This window comes from Tamandua tetradactyla, chromosome 1 (assembly GCF_023851605.1).
Source record: "Tamandua tetradactyla isolate mTamTet1 chromosome 1, mTamTet1.pri, whole genome shotgun sequence".
Lineage (NCBI taxonomy): Eukaryota > Metazoa > Chordata > Mammalia > Pilosa > Myrmecophagidae > Tamandua > Tamandua tetradactyla.
The window spans coordinates 208,537,526-208,557,273 of record NC_135327.1 but is presented as its reverse complement, the minus strand read 5'-3'; the positions used below and the strand labels follow the sequence as shown (position 1 = coordinate 208,557,273).

The window sequence follows — 19,748 nt, the reverse complement described above, 5'->3', positions numbered from 1 at the left end:
ACAAATGCAATAAGACAATGACTAACAAATTTTAACAGACACTTAACACTTACTATATATGTAAGTAACACACAAATTAATAACTAGACCGAACATACTAATTAACATTTAAACAGGTATTCAACATTATCCCTACATAACACACCAGTTAAATAGTTAAGCAGGCATACTCAATTTCATCAAATACCAATTAATTATTGGACTGCTTACTTTCCAGGAGCATACTCCACAAACAAACTCAGGGTAGGGCCCCAAATCTCATACTGAATGGTAGCCAGAAAACAGAAAGGTACAGAGATCAGAGCAAGGGACAACATTCTGGAAGTGGGACTCAGGACCTCAAGGCCTAGGTCCAGGGACTCAAAACTGCTGGACTAACTTCCTGATCTGCTTTTAACTTGATGACCCATTCACTCGGTCAGACGTCTGGACCTGAAACTGGGAACTCTTTTCTCTCTTTGAAGCTTTTCAAGATGCCAGCGGTCTGGAGTACCAGCAGAGTAGAGAAAAATGCAGCTGCCAAGCCTCTAGACTAAAAGAGTCTAGCAGTCGCAAAAGACTTAAGTACTACATTTACCTGTCCCATCGGGGCTCCAAAACATCAGGCATTCTGAACCCTTGCTTCTTAGGAATCTTTCTCCCTTCATAGTCACCAAATTGATACTGGACAAAAGCAGAGGGTTCTCTGCCCATTGTACATAGCAGCCAATCCATAATACCAGGGTTTAAGAGAGAAAGTGTTCAATGCTACACATGAAGCAGGACAGCAGATGGCCTATGGGCCCCTGGATCTGTCTCCCTGAGTTTAAGGAGTTCAGGGTATATATGGAGTCAGACAAGGTGGGCAGGGCGGATTTGTTACCATTACATTAGAAAGCATACACAGAGCTGAGACTAGTTTACAATGACCATTACAATAGAAAATATAAACAGGACTAGACTAGGCCAGAATAACCATTACAATAGCAACTATAAACAAGGGTGAAACTAGTTGAGTTTTGGTGGTTTCAGGTATTAACTTCTGTCAATTCTACAATATAGAAAAAATCTATATAATGATTCAGTAATCATAATCATTTGTTAATTCTTAATTTCTCAGTTACAAAAAGCACTTCACAAAACACAGCACCCACCCATGATAATAGATCTCATCAAACTAGGAATAGAAGGGAACTTTCTCAACACAACAAAGGTCATATGGAAAAACCTACAGCTAACATCAGATTCAATGGTGAGAGACTGGATGCTTTACCTATAAGACTGGGAACAAGAAAAGGATGTCCTTTCTTACCACTGTTATTCATCATCAAACCGGAATGCTTAACTAAAACAATAAGCAAGACAAAGAAGTGAAAATATGCAGTTGAAAAGAAAGAAATATGTCAGTTAAAAGAGACACTAAAGAGATGTCAACCCACTCCAATGCAAGTGTTGGTGTCCCCAGTAAAAGCACAACTCACATGAGGCACTGGATAGAACAGTGTTTACTCACATAGAGAAGAGAGAGACCAGGGCCATTTTCAGTTCAGCGAGTGGGTCCCTTCTGATGCTACAGTGGGGCTACCTCATCCCTTCCCTGCTAGGAGCAGATATATTAGTGGAGTTGGTCAGGTGTCACATGACATACATGATGAAGCAATTCAAAGAACTTGCTGTTCCTATGGGACAGTGGAGGATCACCATACAAGGAAGAATAATTTTGACTGAGTATAATAAGCTCACAGCCTACTCCCCAAAAAAGGGATTATTCTGGATCAGGGCTCTGACTGGGCAAACCCTGGGAGGCATGGCAGGTCATATGATGACTCCTTGCCCAACAGTCTACTTCCCTTCACCCATACCATGTTATAACAAATAAAATTGCAATAGTAGGTCACAATCAGTAGGACCAGCAACCACCTCAAATTTGAAGGTGGAGATGTGTATGATGAATAATTCCAATGATGATGATTCATTTGGAAAGCTTCCTTATCAGGTTTACATGGCATTTAATTGCAGCTTCCAGGAGGACCATTCCTAGAAATATGGCCAGACCTCCTTGGAGTCAAGTTCTCAACCAAGAACCACAAATACTAAAGTTGTCAGCTAAAGAAATTAAAGAAAGAGCTCAAGGGGGATTGCAGCTGTACAGACAACCACCCCACTTGAGCATGAATCCTCTTTAGTTCATTTCAAATGGAGACATGTTTAAGAGCATGGCCAGCCTGGGGTGTCATGTGTGACTGACTGCAACTCCCTTCAGAAACCGTAGTGCTGTAACTGAGAAATTAAGAGTCAACAAATGATTATGATTATTGAACCATTATATAGGTGTCTTATTCTTTCTATACTGTAGAATAGGCAGAAGTTAATATCTGAAATTACTCAAGTTCAACTAGTCTCAGCCCTGTGTACACTTACTATTGTAAAGTTAACAACCCCACCCCTTCTTGTCTGCATCCGTAAAAACTATGAACTTCTCAGACTTGGGGAGACAGATTTGTGGGCTGATAGGCCATCTGCTTTGCTGCTTCATCCATAGCAATAAACTCTCTCTTTTTGAAACCTTGGGGCTATGGATTGGCTGTTGTGGCATCAGGCAGGGAACCCTGCATTTGTTTCGTATCATCGCAATGACTGAGCACCAAATCTTTCCCCTGTGAGACCTGCCAGACAAAGCCTTAGTAATGGCCTAGGGTCAGGCCTGAAAAGATCACACCTAGGTTCTTAGCTAGGAACCAGATTCTTCAACTCCATCCCTTGATTTTTCAGGACCTATGGGAAAAACTAAGCTATCCCATCCTAGACCTGAATGGGTGGGATGTGTAGCCAAGAAGTTAGGAATTAACAAATGATTATGATTATTAAATCAATTTGTAGATGTTTCTTTTTTACTTTCTAAGTGTATTAGAATAGCCAAGAGGAAATACCAGAAATGGTCAAATTAATCTAGTTGCCTTGATCTTTGATGATTGTATAACCTTTATCTTGTGCCCTTGTGTTTGTAAAAACTGATGACTGACCCTCATTTGTACCCATTTTCTTCCAGTTTTGCAACTCTGGAGACTCGTGTTCACCAAAGACAGTTCCTAATGTTTATTAATGAAGAGTCTTGGGTCAACTCAAATCAAACACCTCCAGGTCCAAAGTTATCTTGATAACTGAAGCTTGATCTAACCAAAATGGGCCCACCTAACATGTGCGGTAGCTCAGACTTTGTGCCAGTTTGAATCTATTAGGTACCCCAGAAAAGCCATGCTTTAATCCTGATCCAATCTTGTGGGGGCAGCTGTTTCTTTTAATCCTGATTCAATATTGCAGGACAGAAACCTTTTATTAGATTATCTCCACGGAGATGTGACACACCCAATTGTGGGTGTGACCTTTTGATTTGCTAGAGATGTGACTTTATCCATTCCAGGTGGGCCCTGAAGAGTTTACTAGTCTTTAAAAGGGGATACATTTTTGGAGAAAAGACAGAAATGACAAAGGTGAAAGAAACTTCAGAGAAGAGCTGACAGGCAGAGAATAGAGACACCATGTTTGAAGATGTTTGGAGCCCAGCAGGTATAGCATTGAGATGTTAAGCAAGCCAGAACCCAAAGAGAGCCAAAGGAAGCCAAGAGATAGAAAGCCAACCCTGGAGAAGCAAAGTGAGGAAACCCCACAGGAACAGAGGCTGAAAGCAATGGAGACCAAGAGCAAGGGACCAACAGAAGCCAGTCTCGTGACTACCAGCTGTCAGAGGTGTTCCTAACCCATCGGCCTTTCTTGAATGAAGGTATCTCCCTGGATGCCTTAATCTGGACATTTTCATAGGCTTAGAACTGTAAACCTGTAACCTATTAAATTCCCCCTTTTAAAAGCCATTCTAATTCTGGTATACTGCATTCTGGCAGCATTTAAGAAACTAATACAGACTTTAACCTATAAGTCACCTTACCTCATTATAATACTAAAAATCATGCCTACCATCCTATTAAGACCATCTTCTTACATATATTCTGTGACTAAGCATGTTATCAATCTGTGCATGCCAACTAATTAGATCACCTCTAATTACATCATTTGGAGTCATTGTGCTCATTATCCTAAAACCTGCCCATTTTTTTGATATTATAAAACTGTCCAAATTACTGTACTTATATTGTAACAGAGAGATTTTCATGTTGATAGGCCATCTGCTTTCCTGCTTCATGCCTGGCAATAAACTCTTTCTCTCTTTGCAACCCTGGGTGTCTCAGGAATGGGTCATCGAGCATGGGGAAGACAGCTCACTGCCTTTGTCCAGTAACAGATGTTGAGGGGCTATTTCAAAAAGCAGGTGTCATAATAGGGAACACAGAAAAAGTGCACTCTCACAGGGCATATGCAAAACCTCTGGAAACAAAGAGCTTCCAGTGCTAAGGCATCCAAAGCAGAGCATGCATTCACCAGGCAGTCAGTTTATCAGGGCCGCCAATAGCACCTTCCAAGGTGGGACTCCAGCCTTAGGGTTCTCCATCTTCCTGTCTTGAAATCAGTACTGTCAGGTGTTGTGCCAGTTTGAATCTTTTATGTACCCCAGAAAAGACCATGTTCTTTTAATGCATTCTTGTGGGGACAGGCCTATAATATGTGGGAATTTCTGGTTAGGCTATTTCAACTGAGATGAGACCCAGCCCATTCAATCTTAATTCTTTATTGGAGTTCTTTGCAAAGAGGATACATGATAGGAAAAGCCCAGACAGCCTAGAGAGAAATATCCCAGGAGAAACAAGGAAGGACTCATAGAAGCTGAGAGAGAGAGCCATTGAAACCAGAATCCAAGAGAAAGGGAGCACAGACATTGCTATGTGTCTTTCCATCTGACAGAGGAACCCCGGATGCAAGCAACCTTTCTTCAGAGAAGGTATCTTCCTCTTCATGCCTTAATTGGGATATTTTCATGGCCTCAGAACTGTAAATTTGTAAACTAATCATACCCCATTGAAAAATCCAACCCATTTCTGGCATTCTGGCAGCTTTAGCAAACAGAAACATGTGTGATTATGCATCAGCACTAAGTTGAACCAAAAGGGCTCACAGCAATTTGAAAAGGAAGCATGGAGAGTTTTTCTTCAGGAGGAGGGAACAAATTTAGAAGCATTTCTGAAAAGCAAAATCATTAATATGTCCCCTCCCCCAGCCTCCCCAGGTACCTGATTTGGTTATCAAACATACGGTACAAATGGAAAGCACCCTTTCCTGGAATTGCCGCGTTGAGGCTTCTCACCTGAGGTATGTCATCCAGGGAGGAGTTATCTTGTCTCCTCCCACAGCCACTTAAGCCTCTCCTTTAGTTGTCCATGAAAATGTTCAGTTACCCACCCTGTGACTTCATGGTGTAATAGGGCATGGAAAGTCCATCATATGCCCCTTGATGGGCTGCAAAACTGGTGTCATTATCAGATGCAATGTGTTCAGGAAATAGCTGAACGGGAAACACATGGGGTATTGTCGGGCCTGGGCAGGGTATTGTGGGGCCTGAGTCAGTGGAATGCATGGGAATGGCGAGGCCAAACCCACAGAATGTGTCCCAGCTACAGTCAGGATCCAGTAAAATGAGAGGCCCTATGATCTATCTGCTCAGAAGATGCTGGCCTGAGGACAGGAGTCTGTCACTAGGACAGCTTTTTCATGTTGTTCTTAAGTCTTCTATTGACAGTGACAGTCCATACGTGAAAGCCCAGTCCAGGATGGAGGTTGAACCCTCATGGGCTGTCTTATCTCAGCCTCTACATTCAGCTGACAAGCCTGGTCTGCTGTTGGTTCTGATGCCCTCACCAGCCAGAGGCATGGGAGAAAAGCTCATTAGGAGCAGAATTGATATTTAGCCCATTGCCTTATCCCCACAGAGGTCTTATTTCATATGCCAGTTTGGCTTGCCAGTGGCCTCATCAAATAGCAGGCCATTAGCCACAGCTCATGAGTCACTGAAGTTCAGTCTTTCATATGCCCCACTAAAATGGGACAATTCCCATTCCCAACACAATTCCCACTGCAGCAATTCCCATTAGGGATTGGGCACTAGTGCACATAGAAACACATCTCCACCAATAATACATTATATGGTGGGGCCACACAGTGAGGTGTGTGGGCAGCTTGTACAAGAATCACACTGGTGGTGGCCTCAGACCCAAAACCGGAGGGCATTATTTGTTTCCCCCTCTTCCCAATGCCAGTATCCTTTTAGCATCCAGTGACCACAGAATCACAACACTCTGAAATCTTCCCACCCAACACCGCCCCTCCCCCGAGGCTTCCTTCTCTCCTGGGGACACAGGCACTTCAACAGAGATGATGGGGTAAAAAGCCTGTGAGGCCCTGAGACCCATCCCAAGGTTCATAGGAGGGCAAGGGAACAGCACCCCGACGGTCACTACACCCCCAGGGTGCAGACTGCAGCAAGGCCTCCCGTTTGTTTGTGGGGGGAGCAAAGAGCCCAGCAGAGCCGCTCTTCTTTGGGTGAGTCTCAGAGCAGCGCAAAGCAGCCCTCCTGGGTGTGGGCCAAGCTCAGGCGTCCCGAAAGGGGGACGGTGCGCTTGGAGAGCTGCCATCAGGTGACATGCACCCCTCCTGTGCCAGTTTTGCAGACACAGCGACCTCGAGTAGGGGTGAGGTTAGTTACCATCTTTCCTCCCTGTCTTTCTGCTTCCCCATTTTCCCGCCCCACCTTCTCCCTCCCCCTCTCTTTAGTCTTGGAGGCAGAGGAACCTGCTTCTCTGAAGCCCAGTGCCCGCCCCGCGGTGCCGGTCCACAGGGCACTCGGTCATTTGGCCACTGCCACGAGGGTCATCCCTGCCTCCTGCGGTCATTGCTCAAGTGAATGCTGCTGGGGTCCCACAGCTGCAGGACGACGTGGGTGGGGGGCAGGGCCACCCCACCTTCCCTACAGCTACCACTACTGTCTGGGCAGAGGTTGCAGGTTGTGCTCTGGGCTTTGAAGGTGGGTGGGGGTGTAATCCGACACTCTCAAGGCTTTCACCAGATTGCCTCCATTATCCTGGAAGCAAAGGAACCAAGTCTCAAAGGTTTTTAAAGGCCTTTCGGCAATGAGATCCCAAACAGCTTACATTCTTTTCTTCTTCTTTCTTCCTTTCTCCAGTTTCAACAGCCACAGGAATGTCTAGGTGTCTGCTGGTGCCAAGAACCTGCTTGTGGATAGATACTTAGCTCCTGAGTCACCCTCAGGCTTGGCCTGGTGCCATTGTTGAAAGGCCATAAGCAGTGGCTGCAGAATTGCTCCCCAGTCTTCCTCGAACCCTAGATCTCTAATCTTGTCCACTCAGCTCTGCAGGGGAGTTGGGGTGGGAGCAGGGGCTAAGGAGAATGGTCAAGGCCTCCCACCAATCCACCTCCCCCAGCTCCGCCTTTGGAATCTCAAAGCTTATAGAAAGCAATCTATTAGCATTCTCCAAGAAAGCCTCGTGGCCTCTGCTATCACCCCTAGCTAACGCTTCAGGCATTTGGGGCCTGCAACTAGCCAGACCTGGTGAAACTCCAGTACCCCCGTCCCGGGCCCACCTCTGTAGTTTGTGGCCCAGTAGACAATGTGGTATCTACAGAACACTTGCCTCCCTGTAGCCACAGGAAGGCCATCATCTCAATCTGTCACCCTGCAGGCAGCTGGTACCCTAGTGGAACACTGGGTTCCTTAAGTCACCACCATGCCATGGCTCATTAATTGGAGATGCCCACTGCACCAGACTGCCAGCCAGAAGAGACACCTAGGAGATGTCAACCCACTCCAATACAAGAGTGTGGCCAGATACTAAAAATGGGAGTCACATAGGTACTGGAAGGAACAACGTGTACTCACATAGGGAAGAGACAGAGTAAGGTCATTTTCAGCCAGCAGATAGCCAGAGTCCAGCTGTCATATGACGCCCATGTGTAAGTAAGGATTTGCTGTGCACCTGGATCAGGGGAGGATTACCTTATAAGGAAGAATCTGGGCTGAGTATGAGCTCACTGTCCAGTTTCTGAATAAGGGAATATTCCAGGCTCAAGGCTCTTATTGGGCCAGCTCAGGAGGGGCACCTGTTTGCACAATGGCTGCTTTCCCATCAAAATAGGACTATCTTTATTTCATAATATCTTATGTAAATAAGTATGAAAAAATCTACAAAAATATCTCCTATGATTAATAAGTGAGTATAGCTAGACCACAGTATACAAGATAAATATACAAGTCAATTACCTTCTTATATGTCAGCCATGTGCAAATTTTCAATCAGAATTTGAAATTTAAAAACAATACCACTTAAAACAATAGCATCAAAAGTGAAGTACTTGGGGGTAGTGTGATGGTTGTTCAGTAGTAGAATTCTCACCTGTCGTGCTGGAGACCCTGATTCAATTCCTGGTGCCTGCAAAAAAAAAAAAAAATTAAAAAAAAAAAGTGAAGTGCTCGGGTGTTGCAGTTGCAATGTGGCTCAGTGGCAGAATTCTTGCCTGCCATGTTGGAGACCCAGGTTCGATTCCTGGAACCCAGGCCAATAAAAAGAAAAAAAAACGTGAAGTGCTTAGGCATAAGTAACAAAATACATGCAAGATATGTATGCAACAAACTATAAAATACGAATGAAAGAAGGTCTAAATAAACGAAACAATAATCCACATTCTGGATGGTAAAATCTCATATTGTTAAGATATTTTGTCTTGATAATTTGATCTATAGACTAAACATAATCCCAATTTAAATCCCAGCCAGCTGTTTTATATACATGGAAAATTGATTCTGAACTTTATACGGAAAGGCAAAAGACAGACTAACTAATAAAAGACTAAAGAGGAACGAAGTTGGCGAACTTGCGCTCTTAAATTTCAAAATTTACTATAAAGCTATAGTAATCAAGAGAGGATGGTGAAAGATTAGACTCATAGATCAATGGAATAGAATAGACAGCCTAGAAATAGAACCCATATAAATACAATCTACTGACCTTGACAAAGGTACAAAAGCTAATTAATGGAAAACATACAGTCTTTTCAAGAAATGATGCCATGCTAATTGGACAAAATATATGTAAATAAACAAGCCTTGAGAAAACCCTTGCTGGTTTCATAAATAAAAGCTATTCAAAACGGGTCATGAACTTCAATACAAAATGCAAAAATATAAATTGCTAGGAGAATGCATAGAAGAAAAATATATATTACCATGGGTTGGTGATGAGTTTTTAGGAAAGATTAAAATTATACAAAACACTTTCTCAGATCGTAAAGGAATGAAGAGTGCCAGATAATTCACAAATACATGGAGACTCAACAACACACTCTTAAATAACCAGTGGGTCAAATAATAAATTATAAGAGAAATCAGTAAGTATCTCAAGGCAAATGGAAATGAAAACACAACATATGAAAACTTATGGGATGCAGCAAAGGCAGTGCTAAGAGGGAAAATCATTGCCCTAAATGCCTATATCAAAAAAGAAGAAAGGGCAAAAATTGAGGAATTAAGTGTCCACTTGGAAGAAGTAGAGAAAGTACAGCAAACTAATCCCAAAGCAAGCAAAAGGAAAGAAATAACTAAGATTAGAACAGAAATAAATGAAATTGAGAAAATCAATAAAACCAGAAGCCAGGTCTATGAGAAAATGAAGAAGATTGATAAACCCTTAGTAAGATTGACAAAAAGAAGATAAGAGATGCAAATAAATAAGATCAGAAATGGAAGAGGAGACATAACCACTGACCCCACAGAAATGAAGGAAGTAATGACAGGTTACTATGAACAGCTTTATGCTAATAAATAGAACAATGTAGATAAAATGACAACTTCCTAGAAAGGCATGAACAACCAACTTTGACTCGAGAAGAAAGAGATGACCTCAACAAACCAATCACAAGTAAAGAAATCAAATCAGTCATTAAGAAGTTCCCCAAAAAGAAAAGTACAGGGCCAGATGGTTTCACATGTGAATTCTACCAAACATTCCAGAAAGAACTGCTACTAATCCTGCTAAAACTCTTCCAAAAAATTGAAGAGTAGGGAAAGCTACCAAATTCATTCTATGAAGCCAACATCGCCTCATACCAAAGCTGAAGATATTACAAAAAAAGAAAACTAGAGACCAATCTCTCTAATGAATATAGATGCAAAAATCCTCAACAAAATTCTAGCAAATCGAATCCAGCAACACATTAAAAGAATTATACATAGCAACCAAGTTGGATTCATCCCAGGTATGCAAGGATGGTTCAACATAAGAAAACAAATTAATGTAATACACCATATCAACAAAACAAAGCAGAAAAAGCACATGATCATCTCGATTGATGCAGAAAAGGCAGTTGACAAAATTCAACATCCTTTCCTGTGGAAAACACTTCAAAGGATAGGAATAGACAGGAACTTCCTTAAAATGATAAAGGGAATATATTAAAAACCCACAGCTACTATCATCCTCAATGGGGAAAAGCTGAAATCTTTCCCCTTAAGATCAGGAACAAGACAAGGACATGCACTATCACCACTGTTATACAACATTGTGTTAGGAAGTTCTAGCCAAAGCAATTAGACAAGAAGAAGAAATACAAGGCATCAAAATTTGAAAGGAAGAAGTAAAACTCTCATTGCTTACAGATGATATGATACCATATTTGGAAAAGCCTGAAAAATACACAGCAAAACTACTAGAGCTAATAAATGAGTATAGCAAAGTGGCAGGGTACAAGTTCAACACTCAAAAATCTGTAGTGTTTCTATATACTAGTAATGAACAATCTGAGGGGGAAATCAAGAAACAAATTCCATTTTCAACTGCAACCAAAAGAATAAAATATTTAGGAATAAATTTAGCTAAAGAGACAAAAGAACTATACAAAGGAAACAACAAGAAATTGCTGAAAGAAATCACAGAAGACCAAAATAGATGGAAGGGCATACCATGTTCATGGATTGGAAGACTAAATATAGTTAAGATGTCAATTCTACATAAATTGATTTGCGATTAAATGCAATAGCAATCAAAATCCCAACAACTTACTTTTCAGAATTAGAAAAGCCAATACGCAAATTTATCTGGAAGGGCAGGGTGCCCCAAATAGTTAAAAGTATCCTGAGGGAAAAAAATGAAGTCGGAGGTCTCATGCTACCTGACTTCAAGGCATATTATGAAGGTTCATTGGTCAAAACAGCATTGTACTGGCATAAAGATAGATATATTGACCAATGGAATCAAATAGAGTGTTCAGATATAGACCCTCTCCTCTACAGACAATTGATCTTTGGTAAAGCAGTCAAGCCAACTCACCTGGGACAGAACAGTCTCTTCAACAAATGGTGCCTAGAGAACTGGATATCCATATGCAAAAGAATGAAAGAGAAGCCATATCTCACACCCTACACAAAAGTTGACTCAAAATGTATCAAAGACCTAAACATTAGGTCTAAGACCATAAAACAGTTAGAGGGAAATGTACAGAGATATCTTATAAATCATATACTTGGAGGCGGTTTCATAGACCTTGCACCCAAAGCAAGAGGACCAAAGAAAGAAAGAAAGAAATGGGAACTGCTCAAAATTAAACACTTTTGTGCTTCAAAGAATTTAAACAAGAAAGTAAAAAGACAGCTTATGCAATGAGAGACAATATTTGGAAATGACATATTAGATAAAAGTCTAGTATCCAGAATTTATAAACAGATGGTTCAACTCAACAACAAAAAGACAGCCAATCCAATTACAATATGGGAAAAAGAATTGAACAGACACCTCTCAGAAGAGGAAATACAAATGGCCAAAAGGCACATGAAGGGATGCTAGACTTCCCTGCCCATTAGAGAAATGCAAATCAAAACCACAATGAGATGTCTTCTCACACCCACCAGAATGGCCATTATCAATAAAACAGAAAATAACAAGTGCTGGGGAGGATGTGGAGAAAGAGACACCCTTATTCACTGTTGATGGGAATGTCAAATGGTGCAACCACTGTGGAAGGCAGTTTGGTGGTTCCTCAAAAAGCTGAATGTAGAATTGTCTTATGACCTGGCAATACCACTGATAGGTATCTACCCAAAGAACATAAAGGCAAAGACACAAACGGACATTTGCACACCAATGATTATAGCAGCATTATTTACAATTGCAAAGAGATGGAAATAGCCAAAATGTCCATCAACAGACAAGTGGCTAAACAAACTGTGGTATATATATACAATGGAATATTATGCAGGTTTAAGACAAAATAAACTTATGAAGTATGTAACAACATGGATGGACCCTGAGGATATTATGCTGAGTGAGATTAGCCAAAAACAAAAGGACAAATACTGTATGGTCTTACTGATATGAACTGACATTAGTGAATAAACTTGAAATATTTCATTGGTAACTGCGGTTTTGGCCCAACCGCTAAGCTGTCGGGGAACCTCTACTCCTCAGCTTCTCACTGCTTGCTAGACGATGCTGCCGCACGCAGAAAAGGGGCTCGAGCTGGGGGTCTGGGTCCAAGGGGCGCGCGCAGGAGACCTCACTGCGGGTCTAAAGGACTGGAGGCCGAGTCAATTAAGGCATGAAGCGAGGTAGCTTTATTGTTGGTAGACGCTTATGCCAGGGCCGCCAGAAGCTAAAGACCACGAGGCTTGACGAGCCCTGGATTATATACAGTTTGAGGAGAGGCGGAGTTAGGGCGTGGCCTCCAGGAGAGGGTAGCCAATCACACAGGGAGGACGGATGAGTGACTGTGACCATAGAGATGCTGTTCCTGAGTGTACCCATAGCAGAGGATGTTGGGTAGGTGGAGGACTAAGGAGAAGGCCAATAGGGTTAGAGAGACAAGGCTGCATCATCACTAGTCGCTGGTGAGGCTTGTAATTCAGAGGCTTAGAAGAACCAGACGTGCCAAAATGGCGAGGGAGGGAGAGAAAGAGACTAAGCCACCAGGCCAAGAATAAAATTATGCCACAATTCCTCTCTTTTTCTTTTTTTAAAGAACACACTTGTGTGACAAGTGGCGGGCATGAACCTTTGCTGGGAGGGGCAGTGATAAGATTCCCCTTGTGTGCAAGGCTCAGGGTTTCAGGGGAAGGGTATGTGCTGAGCCGACCCTTATGCAAATCTCATGTGCCCCAGAAGAGCCAGAGGAGGTCTATTAGAGTGACCCTCTTCTGCGATCTTTGTGCGCACCCAGCGGTGCCTATCTTGTGGACCCAGATGCACGTACTCTGGTAACATGCAGCCCCCGTGGGGGAGTGTGAGGAATGTGGGCAGGCGATGACTGTTACAGCCTAGGGGAAGCAGGAGAGACTAGTCCTCCACTGTCCCCGGCCCGAGGGTGATCAGTCCTCAGGTGAGGCTAAGCCTGCGAGTCAAACCTGGGCTTGTCTGCGTTCCTCCATAGAACAGTCCGGACGAGAAGGCTGAGCATAACAGCAGCCAAAACTGGGCCTCAGCTCGAGACCGGCGACAGAGAATGAGCAGCTTAGAAACGAGAAATGTTGAGGAGTAGTGCTATAAGTTGTGAGGGCGAGCAACGCTAGCTAACTATATCTGCGCTTGCTGCCGGTTGTCTGCATAAGAGAAAGGGTTTAGAGTTGCTAGAGCAAGAAGTTTTTAGGTATGCGGTGAAGATTTAGTCTCGCAAGGTGAGACGGGGCATAGAATGGTTAGCCGGGATAGGAGTAACAGATTTTAGGGAAGGGGTACCATCCATTGCAAACAGAGGAGGCAAGTTTACAAGCAGCTTAGAACAATTAAGTCTCTTTGCTGTTGTAAATTGAACACAGCGCTATGCATCAGATGGTTGATATTTTCTTGCGTCTCCAAAGCTTGAGAGGTCGTTTGGGTCACGTTGAGGAGAGTCTCCGCAGTGACAGAGGCTTGAGTGAAGGTCACGGCGGCAACTGCACTGGCTGCTATAGCAGCGATGATGGCGGCGGCGATGGGGCTACGTGTTGCACTGGGCAAGTTGTTACAGGATTCCTAGAAATAAGACTTAAAAGGAGAACTTATTTTATGCAATCACGGGGGGTTTAAACGCGCTCTCCTTTTCGGCTGACTGGTAGATAACTCTCGGCAAAACCTGTACTAGGATGCAAAACTGTGAGTTGTTGAAAATACTAGTACTGACACAGGGTGTTAGACCCATGCTACATGCCCATTTAAGTCCTGGCAAAGGAATTAGGTAAGTGTTTCCTGAGGAATTGAACTTATTGGATGCATTTCTACTACAAAGTCCCTGGAAGCCTGCCGGTGGCGTGCTAATGCAAGTGCCCCTACCCGATACTTCCAACAGGGAATCGGGTACACTCGCATGTATTGCTCGTGCAGACACTTTTCCCAGGTTTGTTTGGATCAACAGAGGGAATGTCAAAGTCATCCGCCCCTGCAATTAAGTGACATAAATCAACTTCGAGGGAGGGCCACCACTGTCCCATGGGATGCTTACTATCAGTTTTGGTAGCCACGATATCACCATTGGAATTCAGGATTTGCCAAGTTTGTTTTACAGGTTGGTGAGGGTTGGGAGGTTCGGCACCTGCTAAAATCCTTTTAAGATGAAGTCCCAACAGAATACAGCCCAGCAGCTGGGGTCCAGCTACCCTGACTGCCTGCATCACTTTGTCCCGCACAGCTATTTTAATTATTCTTTTAATTAAAGGAGAAAAACTAACAGGTTAATATTCCAATCTTTTGGGGCAATTGTTGCTAATATCACTGCTCACACTAGGGCCAGAGGACAAATGAATAAGAACCAATAGTTCATGAGACGTTAGTGATGGGGTAAACCTGTAAGCAGGAGTTCTTCTGGCTCCCGGTCTTTGGCTTTATTTGTAGAGGCCGTTGCTGGCCGGACGGAGCGTGAAGGGATCCAGAGGGGTTGCGGCTCACTTTCTGGAAAGACACAAGCAAAACCGCGCCCCTGCGCTAGGAGCGGGGCGGGACCTGACCAAGTATTTGTGACTGGGTCACACCAGTAGACTAAGGGGACCACTGAAGGTCAGTTGGCTGGGCCCCAATGCCTGTGCAGGGGTGACAGACCATCTTTGTCAAAGGTCAACAAATTTAAAACTATGAGGACTTGAGTAATAATGTCTTTGGGTGATGCCTGAGGCATGTTACTTCTTTGCTTTTCAATTTGAATTTTGATCCTTTTGTTTAGTGCCTCAACCATGGCCTGCCCCTGAGGGTTATAGGGGATGCTAAAATGGTGAGTGATGTTGTACATATCCAGAAAACTTTTGAAGGCAGCACTGCGATACGCAGGACCATTGTCTGTTTTTAGGTCCCAAGGGACTCCCATAAAGAGAATTCCTTGCCTGAGGGCTTGAACACAATGCTTGGCAGTCTCTCCTGGGAGAGGGACCGCGTGACACATGCCAGAATAGGTATCTATAATTACATGTAAATATTTGTGCCGCCCGAAAGACAGAACATGAGTGACATCCATCTGCCATCTAGCGTTGGGCTTGAGACCTCGGGGATTTACCCCTTGTGGCTGTAGAGGTCCCAAGGGCACGAATGGAGCGCAAGTGGCGCAGCTTCTGACTAAATGCTTAGCTGTTTCGATAGGCAACCTACATAGATGCCGGATTGCCCCTGCAGACAGGTGGAACCTGCTGTGTAACTGTTTGGCAGCGTTGACGGGGTCCTGCACGGTTGCAAGGACCTGGGCTGAGACAGCCCTGTCAACGAGCCGATTGCCTTCGGCAATGGGGCCTGGGAGGCCCGAGTGGCTGCATACATGTGCAATGAACCACGGAGGCCCTCTTTCTTCAAGGGTGTTTTTTAGTAAAAATAAGAATTTGTCTATATGCTTACTTGGATCGGGGTAGAACATGGCTAAGGCGAGGACTTTACAAACTTGGTAGGTGTACAAACTATCAGTGAAAATATTTACCGGCTCGTCAGGGAATTGTTGTAAGGCTAGGGTGACAGCTACCAACTCCCCTACCTGTACCGAGTGATGGTTTGATTGCACAACGCAGACAGGCTCTTTACGGTGAGGGACGAAGGCTACAAACGCGAGTTTGGTTTTACAGGCGTCTGTAAAAATAGTAGTGGCTCGCGGCACAGGGGCCGACACTGGGAAAGGGTGAAAAGGACCCGAGCTTGGCCGTAGTGGGATGTGTCTGACTGCCTGACAGAGCTTGTGAGGAGGGTATTTGCTGGAGACCTCCCCGTGGAAGCCGAGCATTAGCGCCTGCATGTCGGGATTAAATTGTAGCAGCCAGGTAAACTGCTTGTACCAGCTGAACTGCTGCTTTGATTAGTGACTGATTAGGTTGATATCTACCCAGGTTACTGGAGGCAAAACATTCATTGAAAAGGTGTAAGGCTAGTTTCGCCTGCCATGTGAGCTTCATATATTTTGTTTTTGCAAGCCTCTTGTACCCTAGAGACAAAGGAGGCGAAATCCTCGTCTGTTTTCTGAATTAACTTGGTACGGGGCAGCGGCATAGACCGCTGGGTTGAAGTACCGACCGCTCCCGAGGAAAGACTCGAGAGGGATGCCGAGGCCCGGGGGCCCTCCTGGGTAATCTATTTGTTGAGCAGCCCGCTCGGCCTCTGAGTTGAAGTGCGCCTTCCAATCAACATACTGGCCTGGGGTGAGAATAGCTCTGGCTAGAGTTGTCCAATCATGAGGTGTATTAAGCTGCGTGGACATTTCCTCTAGCAGGTGGGTCGCGTATGGACTCGCAAACCCGTCTTCCTTGACCGCTTTGCGCAGTTGCTTGATTGCCTCTGCATTGTGAGGATACCAAGCAAGTGGGCACTGCTGCGTCGGCTGGAGATTCATAGGGAAGCATCCAACCATGGGCGGCGGGAGGGGCCGCTGGGGCTCAGTAGGCCATGCCACTGCAGCGGACTGAACAGGTGGGCTACCAGGCCAGACTGGGCCGGCGGCCGTGGCCCCAGAGTCACAAAATGATGGACGGGTCTCACAAAAAGGCGGAGGAGGGGCATAAGATGGCGGACTAGGCTCCTCCCCTGTGAGAGGAGGGGTCGAGGGAGTGTCCTTCCGCTTTTTTAACTCCGGAGGAGGCGGAAGTGGGTTGGGAGGGAGTGAGTTACGAGATGGCTCCTGGCCACTCCCTTTCGGGAGGGCGGGGTAGAGGTTCTTCCTGTGGCTTTGTTCTTTACTCGAGGAAGAAGCCGGAAGGCCGCCATTTGTATCCCTCGGGGGATCTACCTCTAGCCGATTATTAAGCTGATCGAGCAGCGATTCGGCGACCGAGTCTGACTCAGAATCGGAGCCGTCAGCCTCCACGGCCCTTGCTCGGGCCGGGCGGCCGTCTGTCGGCAGCGAGGAGCCCTGAAGGCAGGAGCGAATGGCAAGGAGAGTGGGGAGCAACCCCGGAGGGAAACGCTTACCCTCGTGCTCCATTTTGTCCATTACTCTCGCAATTAGCTGATCGTAAGTGTCTATACTCCACAGGTGGCAAGTCACTAGCCACGGGTTAAAAGGAAGCAGGAGATCCCAATAAACCTGCAGCTGCTCAACAGAGACTTTACAATTATGAGCGTCTAAAAGCGCCGCTAGGGCACGGACCTGTGGTGCCTGCTGCCGAGTAATTCTGCTACCCATGTTCACCAAAATTTAGGGAGACAACTAGCCACTCCGGTTAGGGCCTAGGACTTCCTTGGGAGTTTATTTGGGTGGCTAGTGCCGAGGGCGCTTACCTTGGACGAGGTCCTAGGGTGCCGTGGGAGTTCGCCGGGTGAGGAGAGAGGGGTCCCTGTTCGGGCGCCACTTGCGGTTTGGCCCAACCGCTAAGCTATCGGGGACCCTCTACTCCTCAGCTTCTCACTGCTTGCTAGATGACACTGCCGCACACAGAAAAGGGGCTCGAGCCGGGGGTCTGGGTCTAAGGGGCGCGCACAGGAGACCTCGCTGTGGGTCTAAAGGACTGGAGGCCGAGCCAATTAAGGCACGAAGCGAGGTAGCTTTATTGTTGGTAGACGCTTATGCCAGGGCCGCCAGAAGCTAAAAAGACCACGAGGCTTGACGAGCCCTGGATTATATACAGTTTGAGGAGAGGCGGAGTTAGGGCGTGGCCTCCAGGAGAGGGTAGCCAATCACACAGGGAGGACGGATGAGTGACTGTGACCATAGAGATGCTGTTCCTGAGTGTACCCATAGCAGAGGATGTTGGGTAGGTGGAGGACTAAGGAGAAGGCCAATAGGGTTAGAGAAACAAGGCTGCATCATCACTAGTCACTGGTGAGGCTTGTAATTCAGAGGCTTAGAAGAACCGGACATGCCAAAATGGCGAGGGAGGGAGAGAAAGAGACTAAGCCACCAGGCCAAGAATAAAATTATGCCACAGGTAACAGAGACCACAAGGAGATAGAAATAGGTTAAGATATTGGGTAATTAGAGCTGAAGGGATACAGATTGTGCAACAGGACTGAATATAAAAACTCAGAAATGGACAGCACAATACTACCTAACTGCACTACATTATGCTAAAACACTTAATGAAGCCGCATGTGAGAATGATAGAGGGAGGAGGGCTGGGGGTACAAATGAAATCAGAAAGAAGGATAGATGTTAAAGATTGAGATGGTATAATCTAGGAATGCCTAGGGTGTGTAATAATAGTGAAATGTGCAAGGTACAATTTTAAAAATGTTTGTGCATGAGGAAGAACAAAGGAATGTCATTATTGCAGGGTGCTGAAAATAGATGGTAATTAATATTTTCAAATGTCACCTGATGTGTGAGACTAAAGCAAAAAATGTTTATTTGTTACAAAATTTATGTTTTGACTAGTGCATTTCCTAATATAACTTATGTAGATAGTTTGATTTGAACACCATAAGTACTTGGAATCTCAAGTAGGACATGAGATTTTGCTGGTTTGTCCAGAGTGATGCCCCGATGAATCCCAGAGTGATTCAGTCAGTGAGTGGAAAAGTATATGCAAAGCACCCTTCAGGGAATGCTGAGAATGGGGAGAAATTCAACTTTCCCAAGTTGAATTCTTTTTTTAAAAAATTTATTTATTAATTAAAAAATTAGGAAACAAAATAAAACATCCACATACATAATCAGTAATTCATAATATCATCACTTAGTTACATATTCATCATTTCTTAGAACATTTGCATTAATTCAGACAAGGAAATAAAAAGACAATAAAAAAAGAAATTAAACAAACACAGAAAAGAAAGAAAAAAAAAGAAGGTTATACCTACCATACCCCTTACCCCTTGCTTTCATTGATCACTAGCATTTCAAACTAATTCATTTTAGCGTTTGTTCCCCCTATTATTCATTTTTATTCCATATGTTCTACTCCAGGTTATCCTGGAGGTTATTCTTATGCATTAAGCGGATATCACCTTGTTATCAAGATGTAATGGAGAGGCTGGAGGGAATGGCCTGAAAATGAAAACCTTGTGTCTGATGTTCCTTTTATCTACCTTGTCAACAGATGAGTAGAACATATGAAATGAAAATGAATAATAGAGGGAACAAATGTTAAAATAAATTTAGTTTGAAATGCTAGTGATCAGTGAAAGCAAGGGGTAAGGGGTATGGTATGTATAATCTTTTTTTTGTCTTTTTTTGTTTTATTTGTTTTTCTGTTGTCTATTTATTTCTTTTTCTGAATTGATGCAAATGTTCTAAGAAATTTTGAATATGCAACTAAGTGATGATATTGTGAATTACTGATTATATATGTATAACGGAATGATCACATGTTAATATTTGAGTTGTTTGTTAATTTTTCGAATTAGTAAATAAATAAATTAAAAAAAAGTTCCAAGCAAACACCTCACCCACAA

General features: G+C 44.1%; 1 protein-coding gene across 3 annotated transcripts in view; it reads right to left on the bottom strand.

Annotated features, from left to right (window-relative positions):
• LOC143675756 (isopentenyl-diphosphate delta-isomerase 2-like) overlaps positions 1-7,860 on the bottom strand; it is a 30,343-nt gene extending 22,483 nt beyond the window's left edge. Inside the window, exon 1 of one of the 3 annotated variants that reach the window (XM_077151778.1) lies at positions 7,820-7,860. In XM_077151778.1, the coding sequence (XP_077007893.1) occupies positions 7,820-7,845 (26 nt within the window). In that variant the 5' untranslated portion in view covers positions 7,846-7,860. Of the gene's footprint in view, positions 1-577; positions 709-1,492; positions 1,709-7,819 lie in introns of those variants that run through there. The other 2 variants (XM_077151777.1, XM_077151776.1) reach the window with 2 other exon arrangements.
• Between the last annotated feature and the right edge of the window lie 11,888 nt (positions 7,861-19,748).